The sequence below is a fragment of the Mesitornis unicolor genome, unplaced genomic scaffold (assembly GCF_000695765.1).
Source record: "Mesitornis unicolor isolate BGI_N332 unplaced genomic scaffold, ASM69576v1 scaffold22994, whole genome shotgun sequence".
NCBI classification, from domain to species: domain Eukaryota; kingdom Metazoa; phylum Chordata; class Aves; order Mesitornithiformes; family Mesitornithidae; genus Mesitornis; species Mesitornis unicolor.
Window position 1 is genome coordinate 80,069 of NW_010182395.1, and position 22,133 is coordinate 102,201.

Consider the following 22,133-nt stretch of genomic DNA (forward strand, 5'->3'; position numbering starts at 1 on the left):
CGGTCAGCGTCATGAGCCATCCCTCTCCGAGCTGCCAGTAGGTGGAAGAGACTGAGAAAACAAGGTCACACGTCGCCTCTGCACTCGGAGCAGCAGGACCAGGGGTGGTGTCCTCTGGTTCTGCAGCTGGAGGGGCAGATCAGACAAGCTTGCTTGAGCACCAGTCTGCAGGAGGCCTTGAGCACTGAGCATTACAGGGAGCTTCCGTTCGTGCTATGCCAACCTAAAGCAACTGATATTACTGCTGGTTTCTTGAGCACTGCGTTCGCTCATGAATTTTAAAAGGGAAGGGAAGAGAATGACCAGGAACATCTGCTTTTGGTTAAGTGACTAAAAATGTTCAAGACTTTTCTCTTTATTAACCATACGTGTATGCGTGTCCGTGTTGTGAGCACTGGTGTGGTTACGCACAGAAAGAAAACACAGAAAGCCTTACAAGGGTTTCAAAAACACTTCAGATAACAAGCAACTTTGCTGCAATTACAGAGAGGCAAAAGCAAAGGCTGCAGATACTGAAATAACCTTACACAGAAAGGCAGAAGAAACTAGCCGCTTAGTTAAACACCCACCATACAGCTATGTCCTTCCCACCTCAGTTCTGTTTAGAAATTTCAAGCCCAGTGTATTAATTTCCTTACATCTGCAGTTATGTGGCTATGCCTGTACCCGAGTCCCATTAAATCACGACATGATTTAGACATCCTTGGGTTTTTTTCTTTCTTTTAAAGTGATTCAATCTTGAACAGCTGTGATTTGGATTAACTGGTGAATTTTGCATTTTTGGCGCAATCTGCTCTCCTGAAGCGCTACTGAAATAAAAATTTAAAGCATTTTCTCCCTGTTCCTCTAATCCTGTATCTGAATTCTGCAGGTGCACAGATGTATCCTCAGAACTGGCAGGGCTCAAATTTTAGTGAACTTGCTGCAGTACTTGCCTCGGTATCCATGTTCCTTTCAAGCACTGAAAATACCATTCGAAATAAAAATATCTGAAAGTTTTTCTTTTTTTATACAATGCAATCAAATTTACCAAGGCGAGTCTATTACAAAACCAGGCTATGGCATACTGGGGTTTTGACAGACAGTTATTCCCCAAGAATTCAGCCAGAGCCACACACATAACATGCAACATTTCACCCAATTAGTTAATGATTTGCAAAGTTCAAAGTCACTGAACATAGGATTTTTTTTAATGCAAAATGTAAGATAACTTCAACTTTAAGCATAGCTGCTAGCTGTGTCTATAATAATCTATTTCTATTTTCATTAGAATATACGCCTTTTAAAATTCACTGATAGTATTCCTGATTAATAAATTCTGATAGCATTTTAATTTCTAAAAGTGAATTAAAATCATACATTTTTATGGCATTTTATTTTCTATGACAAGCATATTCTTCATTGTATTTAAGTCATGACTGAAAAAAGAAACATCCAGTTGTTCTTGTGCACAGATCTCCATTAGCTAAGCTAGACCTTGGTTTGTCCTGTCAGCTTCCTAAACATTATTAAAAGGCCCTTGCAGTATGGATCTTAAAACTCAATACTTGCGAGAGACTTTGATGTAGCATCCTACATTCATTCTATGCCTGTTGAAATGAGTGAAGGAGAGAAAAATAATCCCTAACACTAATTCTCCTTAATGGGCTATACTATAGTGGACTATACTTTAATGGATATTATAGTGGCCTTCCTCATATCCATTATTTACACAAGTGATGCTCTCACACACAACAGTTACACTGTTGTTAATGAAGCTACCCAAATAAGCAGAGAAACTCTCCTGTAGGAGGAGTCTGCAGAATCATGACCTATTCGAAAGGTGTCTTATTCTTAACTGCCCTGGTCCCAGCGCAACAACAGGAATTCTTCCCCTGGCCAGGCAGCAGCATGTGAAATAGAAAAATAACTTCCTAATATCATCTGCATATATGACCTCCAATGTGAGCTCAGTAAGAAGTACTGAGAAATTTTTTCCATCACTGAAACCACTTCTTATACACAAAACGCATTGTTTATGTTAGATGTGCAACACTTATAACCCTATTAAAACAAATCTGAGCCTATAATAACCAGATTATGCAAATAATTATCAGATTATGCAAAACTGTATTCACAGGATATGATCCTGCTTTGTTTCATCACACAAATCATTCACAGAAGGACAGAAGGCTTACATTTATGTTTATATTTAATGAGCCAGAAAATACAAATAGATGAATGCTAATATTGCAAGTAATGGGGATCAACAGGATCACTTTGGGTATATTATTTTGTAAGGTTTCCATACTAAACTGGAAGAAGCTTTTGAAGATTTATTGTGACTAGCTTTCCTACTTTTTGAAGTATTATGTTGTGGTAGACTGGATAGTTCAGGGGATTATTAATGGGATATACAGCCTTATATTCCAAGGTAGCTAGTTTAATCTAGCTCAGGTCAATACTGACAACTATTCTGTAGTATTTTTGAAATGAGGAGGCGGTTCTGGAGCACTTCTTCTCTAAAGAGGACAGGTTCAATGCACAAAAGTGGCACTAATTTGCACCTCAGGCAGTGCACTTCATCAAAGAGACTGAGGAATTAATGGGATATAGGTTTATAAAGTCGCAGAGCACTCAGAATGTTTCCCCATACCCTTCATTTCCCTTTCTATGAGATGAGCTGCTCTGCTAAAAAGGGACAGTCCTCCTATATCCTCAGATTTTTCTAATTCCATTGCAAACCCTATAAGAAAAATCTTGAAGGTGCCCTATGCTACCAAATTTTAACATCCTTTAGTGGGACTCAAGAGAGAGATTAGAAGGTTTCACCTAGAGAAACATCTTGAGAGTGCTATCTGAAGAGAATCTTGATTGATGATGGTTGGCAGCAAATATTTCCCTGAGTGCATAATGGTTTTATTAATAGTTCTGGACTGAGCTGAGGCAAGTAGAAAACAGTACCAAGCGAGGGATGGTTTTTGTGATCTACCCACTCATGCATCTAATACTCGCAAGCATCAGCTTTGTCTTACTAGCAAGTTTCAGTGTCAATACGTTGTCATCAAGTTTCCAGGGAGGAAGTATTAAAAAAAAATACATCTGGGTGCATGTCGACTACAGCAACTATATGGCTTCTTGTGTTACTCCAAACTCCGGACCAGTGGGTGGAAAGTCAGAACTAAGACAGTGATAGCAGATATGAAGGATGAGCATAACACAGGCTGTGTCTGCATATATTCTATATGCAGGCTGCATATGCACACCAGCACTAATAGTGCTCTAGTGTATTGAGCTGGCCAAGTGAGAAGTGAATTTAATGGGTTTAAGAGATGCCATGTTCAGTGGCCAAGATGGGATTAGCCTCTCTAGTATTTCAGATCAGCATCCTTAAAAGGGATCTGGAATCACTATGCTGCTCACACTCAGCGACCACTTGAAGAGCACAGGACATCACAATTCTGATATGCTGTGCATGGATGAACGTAATTGCAGTACAACAGGCTTTGTACATAACAAAGGGCAGCAGATGACGAATGAGGACTTGCAGAGCATATACGAGCAGATGCGTCTCACTGGCTTGGAGATGATATGGGGCTGCAGATTTGCCAGTTCCTCTCTTTAAATGTTCATGAAACACCAGAGCCCAGTCCCGTTACACTGACAGCAGCCAGCACGGCAGTATTGCTGGGGCTGTCCCTGTGATGTGGACCCAGGGTGACCTGCTCAGCCTCAGAAGACCAGAACTCTCACTAAGGGCACTTACCAAAGAGTTGTACTGCTACTAAATACAAAAATCTATCTGAGCCATCAGCCTGAAGGTGAAAGCCTCTGCTTAACTAGTGATTCCTAAGTGTCCTCATTAAGCCATTCTCTGGGTATAGACTGGGTGTGTTTTTTACCTAAACAACCTTTTCAGTTGTGCCTCTAAAAACTTCAATTTCTCATCTGCAAATAACTGTGACTGAATCCTTAGGAATAATCAGGAAACCTTAATAAAAGTAGTAGGGGTTAGGCCAACTCTTGATGAGACCATGATTCTGCAAATAATTGCAAGAATTTGTCAAACTAATTAAGTTCAAAATCAGTATTAAAAAAAAGACAATTTTCCCTTCTGAATTTTCATTTGACTTTTGAAATTGTATATAGGCAGTTAGTTCCCTGCAGGAACAGACCTCTAAATTTGCCCTCAGAACCAGGTAATTACAATGCATAGGTGACTGAAGTGTACAGAACAACATACTGACATAGAATTCATTGTGTAATGGTCTTCAGAAATTTAACTTGGATATGTGTAAATTTTTATGCACTACTTTTTTCTAGAGGAGGACAAGCCTTTGTATAAAAAAATCTAAACACTGTTGATCAGAAAAGTTCTGATCAAACCACTTTTTTATATTTCTGCAGACGCAAATTTTGGAACAAGTTTTCAGAGATACTTGTAACTGCTTTGCTTTCATCCGTGCACACTTAATTTATATGCCCACTTATCTGACTGCACAAATTAGGTACTTAGGACTGCAGGTAGCTATTTAGTTTCTACATGGTACACGTCTTACCTGCAATGAACATAACAAATCTGAATGCGCACATTTCAAAGCTGAGCATGAATTCAGTGCATCCAAATGTTTATGAGCATGTGGTAATGCATATCTAGCCTCAAATTAGACGCAACTTGAGGCTTCTGAAAATGTCAATCTGGAAAAGTAAAGTTGTACCGTGTAATGCAGTATTTAGTAAATTACTTCTCTGAATACCTAATTCCGTTTTAAGAAAGACATGAGGGAGGATAATCCTATAATTCCTTAGGACACATGCTGAGTGAACATATGAAAAAATATCCTGCATTATGCACACCAGTCAGTCTGTTTACTCGTGGCTCACAGAAAGAGCTAAACTCACGGGAGGGCTTAACCTGAGGTGGGATTATTAGGCCCAGTCCACTGATTAGAACTCCAATTTGGTGTGAAATAGTTAGGCGCTCATTCTCCAAAGTACAGACCAAAATAAACATTTTGAACTCCTATTGATTTCAAAGGCAAGGAACTGAAATGGGTGACAGCATCTCGTGTTCTGGAGCTCAACAGCAAGTTGAAAAATGTTGTAGAGTAGACGGTTTGAGGGTAGCGTAGAGATCTATTATTCAGGTAAGACAGCTGATTAGAGCTCACAGCAATAAAAAGTAAGTAGGAGATAAAGGGTGTGATTTATTTCCAGTATTTGATTACTAATGTACAGTGAAGACTATAAGTAAAATGAGCAGACAGGTTAAAAGCAGAACAAAAATATATTTATGTTCACATGTTTTGCTAACATTATTTTTTTTATTAAGAGTATATGTTATCCAATTTGGTTAAAAGGCTGTGTTTCATTTTCTGTCCTATAAACTTGGTTTGACTACTTGAAAAATTTAGGCATGCTGTGGAAAATGTTCCAAATTTCTCTTCAACAACTCTTCAACAGTATACTACTTTTGCAGCTATGCTGCCTTGTCATCAATGTATGATTTAGAATGATTACTTATTCTTGTATTCTAATCTCCATTGGGCTTTTCTGTATTTCTTTTGCCGCTGGTTGTAAGAAAGAAGCTATTCCTAAAAAGCCTCCTTTATTATTACAGAAATGCTTTTGGTCATATGGTACACATGGTCATATGCCACATGGTAACTGCGAGCCTGGGTAGTTTATTTTTTAAGAACACTGGTTTATGGGTTATGTAGAAATATCAAAGAATGATGTCTATATATCTAAGGAGAAACTGATAATTACAACATATACTTAAGGATAATTGCAATGTACACAACTGTGGAGTTACTCCATTTTTACAAGCGTATAAACAAAAGCAGAATTTGATTAGGTCATCTGATTGCCTCTTTAGACTCAAATGAGTTTATATGCATAAACATACCTCATGTACTTGGGTTTGCTGTTGGCAGAGGAAGGCAATGTATCCTCATTAATCAAGGATAAGGAAGCAGGGTTGCTTCAGACTTTTTTCCCCAAATCAAAACACAGATCTACTCCAATATCTTAATTGCACCCCAGTATGGCCACAGCCTCCAGCCCCTTCCCCCTTTCCCACTGTAGTTTCCAAGGCAGCCAAGCCCCTGATGGCATGGTGACTCCTCCTGTGCCACGAGGACATGGTGGCTCCTTCTGTACCATACAGACTCAACATCCCTCCTGCTCAGTCTTGTGCAGTCTTTCCTCCCCCTCCAAATTTGCATTTAGCCATCCCATCATTAGAGGGAATACAGAAAAAAATGTATACTGACGAATTTCATACTGGAATAAGTCTATAAAGGCAGTTGAGTGCCCAAAGACTACACAGTGGATCTGAAAGAAGAAAGGACCAAAAAAAAATAGAGGAAAAGAGAGATAGGAAAAGGATCTAATAAAGACTAATGGTTAACTGGAAGTGAGATTCCTGAGATGGTGTACATATGCCAGTAAATTGAGACTAATAGTCCAACAACTCACATCACATAAATAGGCATAACTAGTCTTGGTTATCGTTTCCTGAAAAGGAACTTTCTTCCCTGATATAATAGTGTATTTCTTGAAATTCTGTTATTTCCAGTAGGGAGGGTTTCTAAGAGTACAGGAAGGTGCTTAAAAAGGATCTTTGTCTTTAGAGCTGCGACCTGTGTATGAGTTTAAGGGAATCTATCTCTCTAAAAGCAGTGTGATTTTCTTTGCTGTACTGCAGAGATGTTTAGACCTCCAGAGGAAAGGTTAGCGTTCTGTGCCAGGAAAAGTAACATTGCCATGAGACTGAGTGTAAGAGGATGAACAAAGCTGCCACATCCACTTCCACAATTGGCATGTTCTGCAAGATTCATAAAAAGAGAGAATATGGTAAATGTCTTCAAGCCCATTTTCTTCCAGTGGGTAGCATCAGGTTATCCTTTCTATTTTTCTGAGCATTGGAGTACTAAAATTCATACACCATCCTCAAATGCTTTAACTCTGTTATAGTCTTCATAATGATTCCATTAAAACCAGCAAGAAAGCAATCTTAACACTTGAAACTACTAATACATAGACAATTAAACATGTGCATAAGGCTCCTGAGGCTTGTGGAGAAGTCTACTTGCCTGATAACTGCTCAGGACCTACCACAACAGGACAGTGGCTTCTGCACACTACCCAATTGTTACTTTCTTTAAATTATTTTGGACTGCAAATAAATCAGACAGAGCTGTAAGCATAAGACTGTAAACATTAATTGACACTTTGCTGTAGCAGTAGACAAAATATGATCACCTACTTGTCCTAAAAAACAGAATAGTTTTCTTGTGCTCTAGGAAATAGATAGCTAATCTATGCAAACAATCTCTTGATCATCAGGAAGCACAAAAGTGTCCAGGAGTGTCTTCAAGAAGCAGGTTGCAAGACCCAACAGAGGTGATAGCAAATCAGAAAATTACAGGGCAATTTGAATACAATAGTAATGCATGAGCTCTTCTCCACCACTCATATATCCAAGGACTCAAAAAATATCAGGGAACAAAGATTTTGGGAAAAGAGACCAGGGCAGGAAGCCCCACAACACTGCTCCAGGATCTGGGACTCCTTGTCCTACCTCTGGGGATTTCAGGGAGCAGGAAAAGAAATGAAGCAAACCTCATGACCCTGCACCATGACTGTACACAACGTTTCAGGGTCCCTCTCCAGGAGAGAGCCTTCTCCACTATGGAACAAGGAGGTTGTGTAACAAATTGCTACACCACTCCCCTGACTTCTCACCCCCTTGCACCATCCCTCCATGAGAAGGAGAAGGCATGTAATTCATAAAACTGTATGCATCTGCAATTAAAATGCTCCGCTATTCAAAATTATTTAGCCTCCGTGCTGTCATTTGTCTTAAAACATCACACTACAAAGCAAAAACATCAATATCTGCTTCAATAACAGTGTTTAAAAATACATTTCAATTATGTAAGTCTTGTGAAATACTTCTGCTTGTCTACCAAATAACAATTCTTTGCAAAAATGGCAGAACTGATAACGATTTTATTTGTTAAATTTTGATCTATTCTGGCAACTGTTCTTGAGCTATTTTTGTGCTTTAGAAACAGCTCTGTATTGACAACTGTATCAATTATCTGAGACAGTAACAGTCTTTTACTTTGGTTTTCCTCATGTATCTCTGTGGATATACTTTTTGAGGATAACACAGAGCATTAACATAGTTTATAATAGTAAAATATTTATTGTTTCTAGAGCACTCAAATTCACTATGTGGTTTTCAGAGTAAATAAAGGCTATGAAGTGATAGCTTCACTTAAGTTAACTGTAATTCATTGGGTTTTTAAGGTCAGGAGTACCTTTTCATTATCTGCCTGTGGAAGAGCTGGCATGATGGGATTCTGGTTTATAAGTAGGACTCCTGCAAGCTATTCCACTTAAAATAAAAAAGTACTAATGAATTCAAGGATTCTGTTCTTCTCCGTTCCATTAGAAATCTGGTGGCATGATGGCTTTTGCCCGCACTTGCTTTGTAACAGGGTCAGGCTGCTGGCACAACCAGAGCTGCTTTCACTTGAACAAGTATAAATGGAAGCAGAGTCATGGCTAAAACCTAATATTTGCTAACAGCAAACAATAAGTCTTAAACAAAGCATTTTGTCAAGCTCCATAAATGCACAATATATTATGGACTATACTTCCAAAGACAATATGATTAAACATCTACCATCCCAATGCAATGACCTAGAATTTTTATTATTAGTAGTTATGCCTTAAAATTAAATTACAACACTGTACTCCATTTTATGGCTGTTTTTTGCAGACTATAGTGAGCTATCTGTTTTAAAAGGGAAATACATGATGGACTAGATATTTGATTGAGAACTAAAGTTGGCTGACATTAGGAATACCTTTAATATGATGAAGAACCACATAAAGTAATAACATGGGCTATGAATAGTTTGATTTGTCTTATCTGATGTGATCCAATTTTCTGATTCTGGTTCATTCCAGCACTTTGTATTTTTGTGGGTATTCCTACAGGAGGATGCTGATGTGAAACGTAGAAACAACTGTGGCTTAGGGGAACACTGCAAATGCTACACCTGCTTTTAGTAGCAGTAATCTGCAAAATTCTTTCTGAGGGTAAGAACTATAATCTGTCCATAGAAATTTCAATTTTTTTGTAAAGGTGTGCAGTACATTTTAATAAACTTGTATTTTTGTAAGTCATTAAATTGGTTTTTAGTAACCTCATACTCATTTTCAATTGAACAATTATTAAACTATAAAACAAAATTGCATGATTCCTAAAACTGTAGTCTGGAGTTTTATAGTCTGCTATAAAGTGCTGTATTATTATAATCCACTAAAGATGCTCAGACTATTAAAACTTTTTCTTAAATTAACTGTAAAATATTTTATCATTGATGAAATAATTCTAAAGTACTATGCTCTCCAGCAGTATATATGCACACTATTTTGGTATAATGAAAAGCATGCTAATCAAAAAAGCATAATTTAAACTGTAATGCTAATATGCAAAAGAAACCATATTGCTGTCTTTCAGTAACAGAAGTTTATTACAGCCGACTTCCAACATTAAAAATGTTTCACCAGAGTACTGATCGTTAAATGTAAGGTCCAGTCTTACAGTGAGCTCTACGTGCCAAAGAGATTGAATGTTAACCAGTGTACATCTGTGTAGCTCTGACAATAACAACAATGTAGTAATTTACACTCTCAGAGAGTTTTAGCCTGTATTTCACTCCACAAATCGTGACTGATCTTGCAAGGGGGCCTGATGTTCAACTAAGAAGTTCAACCAGGGCTGGTAAGTGAGAACAATTTTCTACTGACTACTGATGGCTGATGTCTCATAGCAAAGCTGACACTAGTATGATACATCAGCCCATAGGGTATGATACTTGGCTACATCCTCAAGCTGTTCCCCTGACGTTCACAAGAGAGGCAAAGGACTCGCTGTATTTAGAAATTAATCAGCTGTAATAATCAGCAGGATTTCAGCAAGCTTGTGTGGTGCTCAAATTCTTTGGAAAGATGGTGAAGAACCCAAGCACAGCCTTGCTCTGCGTGGGAGCAATCTGCATGGTCATACCATTAGTACGTATGTATGGATATGTTCACTGCAAAGCAGCCTTTTGGCAATAAGGTCCACTGCTTGCACAGCAATGCAGGTGGGCTGTTGACCACTCTCCTGCCTATGAACACCGAGATTACTGTACACACTGGAAACCCAAACCTGTTCCCCATTCATGGTGACCTTCACCTTCTCTGGTTCTGTATGAAAGGTGTAAGAGTCACCCAGTTGATGAATACGGTCTCAGGGAACTTTATACAGACACATTGTTTGAGGACCTGCTCCAGCATGGTGCTGAAGCAAACAAGGATTAACTTCACTGAAATCAATGTCAACGAAATCAGTGGACAAAGCAGTCTCCGTTTTGGTAAAACACAGAATTTTGTCCAGTGTTCTCCAAATTAGGAGTATAAAATTAAAGATAAAACTTTAAACTATCTCAGATTTTAATCTGAATATGCAAAGCAAATAAGACTTCTTTCGATACAACAGAATTGCTACTGAAGCAAATTAAAGATGCTGCTTTTTCAGAAGAAAATCTGCCAATAGGTGTTCTCTAAATCACTTTTACCAGCAGGCTGACCCCATTATGTCAGCTAATCCTGGAAATACAGGAGGTAAATTCAAATCTTTTCACGTGAAACATTTAGTCAATATTCTTTTTCCTTTTTTAAAAGATTTTGTTCTGGCACAGCATTGGAAGTTTTATATTCCTGTCCATCTTTTGCCCCAGACTGTAACTTTCTGCTTTGTTGCAGTGCTTGGAGGATGAGGTCCAAGTACGACTTCTCCCAAGGGCCAGAGCAGGCAGTGCATTTGAAAGCACAGTGCTTATTTTTCTTTCAGGAAATGGAAAAGAAACAGAAAGCTCACAGGCTGTATGAAGGGATGGGGGAAAGAGGGTGCCAGGCATATGGACAAGTTAATACTGCTGCTCAGGGGATAAATTAAGTTCCCTTTGCCTCCATTCCAGCTTTATCATCCTAGCATTTGTACCGTCCCTTCATCAACAACACACCTCCGTGCTGCCCTTGTTTCCTGCTTAACTTCTCCCTCCACCCAATTACCAGACCATGAAGCTCCACACCTGCGGTGTCTTGATCCTCAGAATGCCACACTGAAGCTTTTAACCCTGTCCAAACACCTACACAAGGCTTTATAATATTTACCAGATGGGAAGCTACATTAAATAATTACAGTAAGTACTTCAAACACCAGATTAGCAGACCCTTACACAGTGCTGAAGAACTGCAAGAGGTGGATCTGCAAGTGAAAAGCACAGTCATTTTCAGTCTGTGAGTCATGCGTAAGTCCTGGTCTCCTCAGATAACTGTCTCTTGTTCATGCCCTAAGTTTTGCCATAGTAGATATTTTTTAAAATCCCAAGTTCACATGGAATTATGTGAATTTGTGAAAGAACAGCTTGCAATGTGACCCACGTCTGTTCTAAACACTCGCTAATCTTACATGCAAATACAAAGAATTGACATTTAAATATCTATATTTCTCTCTTCCTCCTTGTTCCCCATAAAATGTTTGAGCTTATTAATTCCTATCTCATAATTTTTTTAATCTTGCTGCTGAGAGTACAAAGACATTCACACACTGGACTTGACTGCAAAGTACTGGCCTTCAGTCTGAAGGGCCATGTATTTCAATTACAGGCATCCACTGCTCACATTTCTCCAAAAGCACAAAAACCTTAAATTCCCTCTGAATGCTGAACCAAGGTTAACTAGAGCAAGACATTTATAACAAACGTGGGAAAACAAAGTATAGAGCTAGCTAGGGAGCTGATAGATTTCAATGCATAAATTTACACTTAAACGTCCTTAACCAACTTGATTTCTATCACTTTTCACTTGTGCAAAATGTCTTCTAAAATATTACAGCAAACACAGTAGAAAGTCTTAGGTTTTTATTTATCTCTGCTGATGACATGGTAACAATTGGTCTAATCTAGACCAATCTATCATTTGAAGTTTATTTCATGATCATCTTTCAGCTCCATGCTTCTCTCCTAAATGCAGAAGCAGCGTTTTTGTTGAAGAATACATGGTGTGAGTACACATCGAACTCATTCTTTTGTCCCTTGCAAATAATCCAACATGACGGTTCAAGCAATGGTGGCAGAACACGAGACTGAAAGACCATGACCATTTTTTGACTGGTGTACTGAACACAAGTTACGATTGAGTATGAAGGATAAACAAATATGTCAGTAAAATAGAAAGCATTACAAAATGAATTGAAGCTATCGGAAAAAAAAAGCTGGGGACGGCAATTGCTTAAGAAAATGTTCATGTTTAAGAAGTGTGCTGTTGGCCTTCATCTTCCTCTCTGTTCACAATGTTTTATAAACTATTTTTATGTGGTGCTAAGGATCCTTTGCAATACATCAAGCACCTCAAAAATACTCAAATTTAGCATTTTAGATAAAACGAACTATTTTCCCTCCATGTTTAGCAAACTTTGTTAGAAGTCAGGTTTATAAAAGAGCTTATAGGACACTTGACGAAGTTAAGCATCTTCCTGGCAAAGATGGCGCATTGATTTAATTTAGGGGTAGAAAAAAAGAGTGCATTACACAAATCCATGCATATATAAACAAAAAATAAGCATATATCAGAAATCAACATTTCTCTGTATCAATTTGAAAAAAAAAAACCAGCATAATAGGACAACTGTAAATTTCTGTAGCAATGGTAAGCTGAAACAAAGAACAATTTCTAAACAACATCACTGAACAAAAATTATTTAGAAGTCCAAACCTCCAACAGATATTTGAAATACATATTGAGTACAGGTAAATAAAATGTAACTCATATTTGCTTCAAGCATTCACAACCTTTCCGGTTCCCAGGTTTGCATGTGTGCAGGAGAACATGGCACAGTGACAAAACCATTGGTGTGTTCTTGCTTTGCATACAACCCTTCCCAACAAGTCAGAAAAAAACCGATCAAAAATTGCTCAGCCAGTGACACGCTCGGCAGATTGGGTTAGTGCCCTGCATTTTACAACCCCAGGAGGTTAGCATTTGTTCATTTCTATGGCAATTTATACTAATCAATCACTTCCTGCTCTTTCTTCCCTTGCTGTATTTCTTTCTATGGCAACTTATACTAATCAATCACTTCCTGCTCGCTCTTCCTTCGCTGTATTTTTAAACCCACTAACTAGGATATGCAGCCTTGTAGTATCTCAATGATAATTTCCTTATCCCATCTCTGCCATTGTCTTTTTGTGCTGAGACTAATGCTTTTAATTCTACTTTTCACAGTGTTTAGGCTATATTGCCTTTTTGAAACCTTTCAGCACAACTGCTAAGTGTACAACAAAGCCCTTCCCATTGCTTTTGGTCGCACTAGTTCATGTTTTGAGAATACTACAAAGGCATATTTTTCATGGGAGGAGTGCCTTGGAATGAATACACCTCTCCAAGTGTGATATGAATGCCTCCAGTTCTTTTGTAAAATTTGCATTGAGGTTTAAGTCTCACATGCAAAGTGGCACCACACTGCCCAACAAAGAGAGGTTTCTTTTTAAAAAAGTATGGAGCTTGTTTTGGCTCTATTTGTCAGTTATTTTTTGAAAAATGCATTAAAATATAGGAGCTTTGTTCTTCATGTTTCAGTTCTGACACAAGGAAGTAGTGAGCACCAGAATGTTGTACTTCACAAGAATAAAACGTCTTGATTCACATAACTTCAGTGACCTTTTAGTGCAGACTTATCTAGAGTTTCTAAAAAGCAGCAGAGATCATTTATTTAAAGGAAACTGTTTTCCCCACAGACTTTTACTTCTTCTATCAAGTATATCAGGGATACACTTGAAGTCATAACGTAGCCTTGAACTCATGTGGGATGTGACTTCAAAATGCCAGAGTAATAGGATAAGGACAGGGAAGAATTTCATGCATTTTCAAAACACTGCAACATCTATTCAGGCTTGAGGAACATTTGCAAATCAAACTGAATCCAGTGGGATTTGTTATCGCTTGCCATTTCTTCAGTTCATTATTTATCATGTGTACTTTGGTAGCATCTGGAGACCTTACTCTATAGGGGACTGTACAAACACTGAAGGAAAACGTGCTCTCTCCTACAAAAGAACTTTTTAATATAACATGAAGTGAACCCCATCAAGGTCTTGCTTTAAATGCAAGATATTCCAAGTTCCAGGTTTAAAAGGTTACATTTCTTTTTATCATATTCTATATGGTCAAATGACTATCGCATATAGAAATATATGCCTACAACTATGTCACTCTCATCAGTAACTTAGAACTTACGTAACTAATAAATAATGTACAGATAGAAAAAACAGAATCAAAACAGAAGGGCCTAAACTCAACACCATCTACCATTAACCCCATATACTTTATGACTGCATCATGCCTCTGAAAAATGTTAATTCATATGCAGCTTTCCAATGCAAAATAAATGGAGAAACTAGAAAAGGATGAAGATAAGAGTGGTGCAGGAAAAATTACGCAGCAAATACATTTCCAATGGGCAAACTGTCCATTTCAGTGAACATGGAAACTTTGATACAGTTTAATATGAATCAATTTTTTATAAGTGAAATGTGAATGCTGCAAGTGTGGAAGAGTTTGTAAATCCAGAAAAAAAAAGTATCTTAATACTAGATGAGACCTTAAAACTTGGACATTTCTATTTGTGTCACATAGCAACTTTCCTTCTGTAAAAACAGAAATAAACAGGCCAAGCTGATCTATCCCTGACCTAATTTTGCACTTAAACGACCAGAAATTTTTATAACCTGAGATTCTAACCTGGCCTAGGGATGTTTTCAGCTTACACTTCCTGTTACCTCTTTCCTTTTTTTGATTTTTGCAGTTGTCTTCTGCCTAAGTTCTTCAGACTTTCTAAGAGCTGTATATGCTGCCTTCAGCAAGTAAAGAGCCTCTTTAAATCCAGAATCAATGATGCACCAGGAATATCCTAATTGAAGTGTCAAAGAATTGCCACAGCCACTGGCCAAAATCCCATCATCACCTTGACCCCAGGTCAGGAAAACGCCTGATACAAAACAGCTTCTATCTTTGTCCAGCTTCTTCACCATGAAGTCTGTAGCACCACATTTTCTCTAATATCCAGACCTACTCAGCCAAAAAACCTCTTAACTTTACTGCCAATAACATAAGAAAGAAGGCAGCAGGACATGCTAGCTGACATTAAGAGCTCCCTCTGAATTTGGATTACTCAGGGGATTAATTTAATCTGACATATCCTGGCAGAGTTTGGAGAGTGCAACATTCATATCCAAACCTATGATAACATATTAAATACTATGCCCAGTTTCTGAGTCAGAAAGGCAATAAAGTCCACTTTGAAATATGCATTCTTCTGATTTAAGTATCTGATATTTCACAATATCCGACTTGTACCTACAATATGGGAATAAACAGATATTCCAATTTAAGCAGGCATCTACTTATGCAGCAGGAGACTACTCTGTACACATACCTATGAAAAGTTTTCATTTACACACCGCAACAAGTACAAGTCTCTCTTACCTGCAGGTTTGCACATGCTGGTGAATCATTGTGGGTGGGTATTTCATTGTTGGTGGTCTCTGAACCTGTGTTTTTAAGTCTGGAAGCTGTTGTAGTTGTGGCTGTAGTGGTCTGAACTGGTAAGATGGGCTGCCACACATTCACATCAGTACCATTGCCGAAGGCCTGAATTGCATTTTCTGTAAAAACAGATTACAGGCAAGTTTCTATTTCTAAACAAATCGCAGAAAGCAGAGCTGACTTTTTAATCATCATCATTATTATTATTATTCCATTGAAAATGTGTATTGACAGAAACTCAATTTTTATGCTGAAAAATGTGTCTTAGTTTTGAACATATCAGAAACATGAACTGAGACAGTCTGGGGTCGCATAATTATCTGATTCAGCCTCCTCTTTGTAACGTTCCCAGTAATCCTAGACAGAAGCTCTAGGACTTACTGTAATCATATTTTTTACCATCCAAAAGCCTCAAAAATTTATTTTCAAGTTTTAAAACACATTTTGAATGTTATGTCCTAATTCGGGCAGGTGATGTTATACAGCAAACTAAAAACAGAGAGGAGGCAAAATATTAATTTATTTCTACAGCTTGTTGCAGTTAAACTAATATGCCTATAACTGCAAAATGGTTTAACTAAGACAATCTTCTCCTTACAGTTTTCAATCAAAATCTGCATAATTAGGTGAGGGAAGCGGGCTTAAACTAAAACTTTAGAATATAAAAGTTAAAAAGCTTATCATAGTTTCACGGGATTAAAGAGTGTGTTTATGGCAAGAGTAAATTGGTTGAGGTTTTTTATAAACAAATAGAAAAACACTTTTTAATCAGGTCTTTGGGGATTCAACATGGATTTAGGGATTTCTTATTTCAAATTCTTTGTACAAGAAATCAAACAATTTCACTGGGGACTAATATGTGGAAGCTATTAATACTTCTTCTCAGTGGTATTCCTTGCCTTATAAAATAATTTACATTTAATTCTCATCTGAAAAAGATGTATTTTATTCTGATATTAGTTCTTAGAACTCCAACTTGAAAAAGGCACCACAATCAGCTGGGTTGAAGGAGACAAACTGGGAAGAGTGGAATGACATTTTTCTTAGTTTTACCTGAATAAAGCAATATATAAAACAGTATTTTCTTATGATTTCCTAAATTGACAGTAACTTGATTACTGCAAGAAGGATCACAGAAATACATGCAATCTTTCCAGTTTTCTAAGTAAAAGTGGTCTTTACAATTATTTGCCTTCAATGATTTCATAGAATCATACTCTGTGATTCTTATGGGTCGCTTTCATCTTGAGATACTTTATGATTCTATGATAGATCCATTAAATAGTTTGGGTTCAAAGGGACTTTTAAACATCATCTATTCCACCCCCCCTGCAATGAGCTGGGATGCCTTCAACTAGATCAGGTTTCTCAAAGCCTCATTCAACCTTACCTTGAATGTTTCCATGGATGGGGCAACCTGTTCCAGTGTTTCACCACCCTTGTCACAAAAAAAATTCTTCCTTATATCTAGCCTGAATCTACTCTCCTTTAGTTCAAAACCATTACCCCTTGTCCTAACTCTACAGGCCCTACTAAAAACTCTGTCCCCATCTTTCTTATAAGCCCCCTTTAAGTATTGAAAAGGTACAATAAGGACTCCATGGAGCCTTCTCTTCTCCAGGCTGAACAACCCCAACTCTCTCAGCCTGTCCTCACATGGGAGGTGGTCCATCCCTCCTCATATTTTCATAATATTTCAAACATATAAATGATATTTTAAATATGTGCTTTATGTATACGATTTTAATACGTATTTCAAATATATTACAAAAAACATAATGACTGTAAGGAGGTGCTTCAAGTGTCTAACTGCTTTTGCAAAGGTCCTTTCAATAATTTTTATTAACTAACTCATTGCTTTATGTTTATCCTCCCACTTGACAGCTCTTTTTACTTCAGTATAAAGCAGATGTGAACAAATCCTTTGAACAGATAGGTAGATGTACTGAACCCCATTCAGTTCAGTAGGAATTCTAGAGTATGTAAATGAATGTCAGGACATTCACTTTCCGAGTAGCAAAAATAAAATCTTAAAATGGTTTTCCAGAATTTAAGATTGGACAAAACCTAACTGAAGAGGCAGCAATTAGGACCACTGTAATATTACCAATAAACTTGTATCTTCCAATAAAGGGGGTAGAAGTACAAGAAAGTTAATACACAGCTCAAGATTTTAGGGTGGAATAGATCTTATTTGGGGCCTATTAATTAGGATTTTTAGCTTTCTTGAGATTAAGCCAATTTCACAGTTCTGATATAAACTCATATGCTGCAGGACAATGTTGAGATAAAGAAACACTATATGTAATACACGTAAAATGCAGTGTTTCTCTTTGTTGGGACTAATTGTTAAAACAGGCTGGAATGGTCACCTGTATTTTCACATCTACCTTTTGACATCAAAACTTCCACTCTAGTTTCAACTCAACATCTGTTGCAAAAGGCTTTTCAACTCTACAGTGGCATTTCTCGGCAAGCGCACAGACAGACTCATGAAAGATAAGGTTTTCAGGTGTGTATGTGGGACATGGTAAACTCAGCTTCATATCCCAGCTCCACATCAAGCACAGTATGAACGTGACCCTAGGTCTCCGAGGTTTCTCAGTCCCCTGGCCCTCAAGGTATGGTCGCAGATATTCCAGTTTGCATAAAGAACCCAATGAGTTTTTGAATAAACATCTAAGCTATGTTTTCCACATCTTCTGTAAATGCCCCAAATCACTGGTTTATTTTCCAGTTTGGAATTCCTAGTTTCATCCCATTGTGGAAAAAGGATTTTTGTTTTGTCTAAAGAAAGTGGGAGGGATTTTAATCTCATCCAACAAACAAAAGACATTTTCTTCAGACACTTTAAACCCCATTATTGACAATAGCCATAAGAAAAAATAATGATTTTTTCCCATTCTCTATAAGAGAAAAAGCTTTTTATTAAACCAGAAACATCTTTAATTTCTTCATGAAGAAGACATCTCTTACAGCTAGGATGACTATAATTTGTCTCACAGTAACCTCTAATGTCTTTGATTTATCTTCATTAATGCTTTTATACTGATAGCAGAAGAAAGGACAAGGGATCATTCTGTCTTTATGTTCTAAAAGGAACAGGTATCATTCTAGCAATTAATACATTCACTAATGAATAAAATCTGATGTATTACAGTATATGTAAATGGCAGCCCCATTAGTTTTGAAGAAGGTCTGATGCTATATTGTTAAATTTTATCCAATCATAGTCTGAACTGTTTTCTGGGTATTTTTTCTTAAATGACCTTGAGGATTGATCCATTCTTCCAAAACTTAATAAGCAGAGTATCAAATAGCAACTCAAGTCACTCAGTTTTTGTATGCAAATCTCCCCATGTCTTCACAACATGCTGCCTGTTGAGAAGATACCAATGGAGATTTTCAGATCACTATACTAAAATACAGCATTAGCTCAACTACATAGGGCTGGATAGGACAGTCTGGATCACGGAGTTAATTTGCTATTTTTGACAAAAAAATCCCAACAAAAAAATGTATGCTTCTTTTCATAAGCCACTGAAATACGTCTTTTTAAAGCCAGTAATAATTTTTTACCCTCAACACTCCTTTCCAAAACTGGAAAGCCTATTTCTTAACTGTAGTCTGATGGTTAAAATTTTCTAATTCTGAGCCTACACAGGTATGGCAAATATCTCCCTTTTTGATCTTGTGCCAACATCGTCCTCTAGGTTAAATAATTCTTTTCCCTCCTTGGGCTTGCTCCTCTAATGCAATTTCAGAGGACAATCACGTATCCTTTCAACTTCTGTTCTGCTAGGCTAGGGAAGCCAAGCTCTTTTGGTCTCCTCATTCATCTGAAATTAAAACTCTGATGCACACTCCACATCATCCAATTATGGTGCTCCAGGCAGACAGGAAATTTGAAAAGAGAACTTGCCAAAATTGAGTCCACAGAGACATTCTGAAATTTATATCAGTCCCTAATTTGGAAGTGAATTTGACTGAAAAAAAAAATCAATGATTTAACAATATCTTGAAAATAGGTACCATCCAGGCTTGTGCTAAAACCAGGCATCTGACATCAAGTAGCCTAAAAACCTTGAAACTTGGCTATAAATTGAAAACGCAATCCTATTTATGCCTACCTACAGCAAATGTCTCTTTTTATATGAAGTTTTTAAATTATACAGAAGCCTCTCAGCTGTTGCAGTCTTTTGGTACAGATGCTGCCTAACTGTTAGGGTCTGAATACAATCTGTGATGTAAACATACTTCTATACAATACAATCTTGCTCTTTGATTTTTTTCCCCCCTCAAGAGCTTCTCATGTTTGTAATCTTGGCCACAAACCACAGTATCAGCCATATTTTCTTGTTTAATTCTTACACCTACAGCAGAACCATGCTCACAAAGTGCAAAGAGATGGCCTTGATGTATCGTAACATATTTAAACAGTAAAGAAATTCCAGAAAACATGGCAAAACGCTTTTAAAGACATTTAATTTTATACTCACTAAGGCATGTATTGTCCTGGAAGAAATTCAGAAATTTCATGCATTCATCTCTGTCGTTACCGCTGTTGCTGCAGTCACACCATGGGGCAACACTGAGACTGTTTGAGTCTATGTAATTTGGTGTCATCACTGTGCCTATTAACAAGAAGTTAAATGTGAGTACTGTGAGAAACCTTTGTACTGAAATATCCTTTCCATACTAAGAAGGTAGCAAACAGCACTTGGTAAATCATGTATTCAGAGCTGGATTCACAATGCAGACCCATAGCAGGCTTCTAACGTCCAGACATAACAGTTCCTGTTTCCCTTTGCCCTTTGACACCCAGCCCTGTGCCATACTTCACACCTTTGGTTATTTGGATGCAACCACTTCAGGGACTATAACATGACTCATGCATTAAAGACCCGTTCCCTTCCTCCAAAAAGGTTTATATTGCATTTCCACATAGAGCTGCATCAGCAGAACTGACTGGTGGAAAACCATGGCACAGGGGAGGGAGGGACTGGGAGAAGGCGAGAACCTCTTAAAAGGGCTTTGCTGCCAAATCAAACATATGTGGTCCTGCACCCTCAGAGTTGCTCTCTAAAAATCCAATTTTTCTTCCTTACTTGTGTTTTTCCTCACTTTTTGTTCTACCTACAAATAAATGGCTGATACAAGACATCCAGACCTGAGCTTCCTCCTAGGGTCTGCAGGCAACCTAGAAAAACAGTGCTGAAACACATGAGCAAGGAGAACGCTAGTCATGCTGAGAGGAGCTCTAATACATCTTGGAGGAGAATTGACCCCAAGGTGCTCGTTATGGACCTGTCAACAGAGTGGGTTATGGTGATGAACAAAGCAAAAACATAACCAGCAAGCATGAAAAGGTATAGTCAATTCTTTGCAGGTAATAAATTACTATTAATCTTGCTGTGTCACTAATTTTTCAGTACAGTGATTGTTTCCTAAACATTGTCAACCACTTGCAACCACAGGTTCATTCTAACTCTATTACAAATTCCTGGGTAAATATTCTCATATTTATATGTCAACTCAAGGCTACCAAGAATGAAATGAAACCTGAAGAATGAAATGAAACTTAAAGAATGCATTTTGTGTCCTAAAAGATTTACAGCAACTCTTCATCACTCATCTGGATCAGGCAACTGTTCTATGATCTGCATTTACTCAAACCAGTAGTCTTACTGGATGAATCATCCCAGAAGGTCAGAGATTTCAAACTTCCCTAAAGATTGAGAAGTTCAAACTTTTCTTTTATTTGTCTGATCAAGCAAGAAAAATTAAATAAAAAGGGGCAGGTATTCCAGCCTTGTACAGATGACTGCTGTTTCAAGAAACACTTCCCTCACTTAGTAATTTACAGTTCTAGGACAGGCCATATATCATGAGGAAATGTGATCACATCTCCTCAAAACTGACATCAAAGTAGTCATTAAGAAGATGAAATAGATGAAGGATAAATATTAGAGAGCCAAAGTGTAGACTAGCAGAGAAAATTTTGTCCATAGGTCCTGGATCCAAGAGTCTGCAATAACACATAGGAAAGGGCTATCAAACAAGCTAAAAAAAGGATCATTCAAAATAATACAAATCACAGAATGACATTAAATGGCCTTTCAGTCACCAGGAAGTGCTGGGAACTGAACAAATCAACATGCAAAATGCTTCATACATGACGTGGGAGACAAAGGAGAAAAGACATTAAGGGCTGGCCTGAGAAAGGCAGTAATGTATGTGAAAATGAATGCAGTCCCACTGCCAAACTCACAGAAAAGCATCCTTTGTCTTGCTTTACGATCTTCTGAAATTAGAATGCAGTCCCATACCTTTATCTACTTCCAACTTTTAGCAGATAGTTGCAGTAATAATTGCTCAAATTCTACATGAGATTAGAACATGAGTAAATAGCACAGTTCAAAATTTATTAAATGGAGGTGAGAATTTAGTAAAATAGGCAAATATCATTTGCACCATTAATG

The 22,133-nt window shown here is 37.6% G+C and overlaps 1 protein-coding gene across 1 annotated transcript in view; it reads right to left on the minus strand.

The window, feature by feature from the left end:
* Positions 1–22,133, minus strand: part of LOC104540061 (GDNF family receptor alpha-1-like) — a gene marked incomplete at its 5' end in the record, with an annotated part of 37,293 nt that overhangs the window by 11,122 nt on the left and 4,038 nt on the right. The window contains 2 exons of the mRNA XM_010183767.1: positions 15,592–15,770; positions 20,151–20,285. Coding sequence (XP_010182069.1) covers positions 15,592–15,770; positions 20,151–20,285 — 314 coding nt within the window. The remainder of the gene's footprint in view (positions 1–15,591; positions 15,771–20,150; positions 20,286–22,133) is intronic.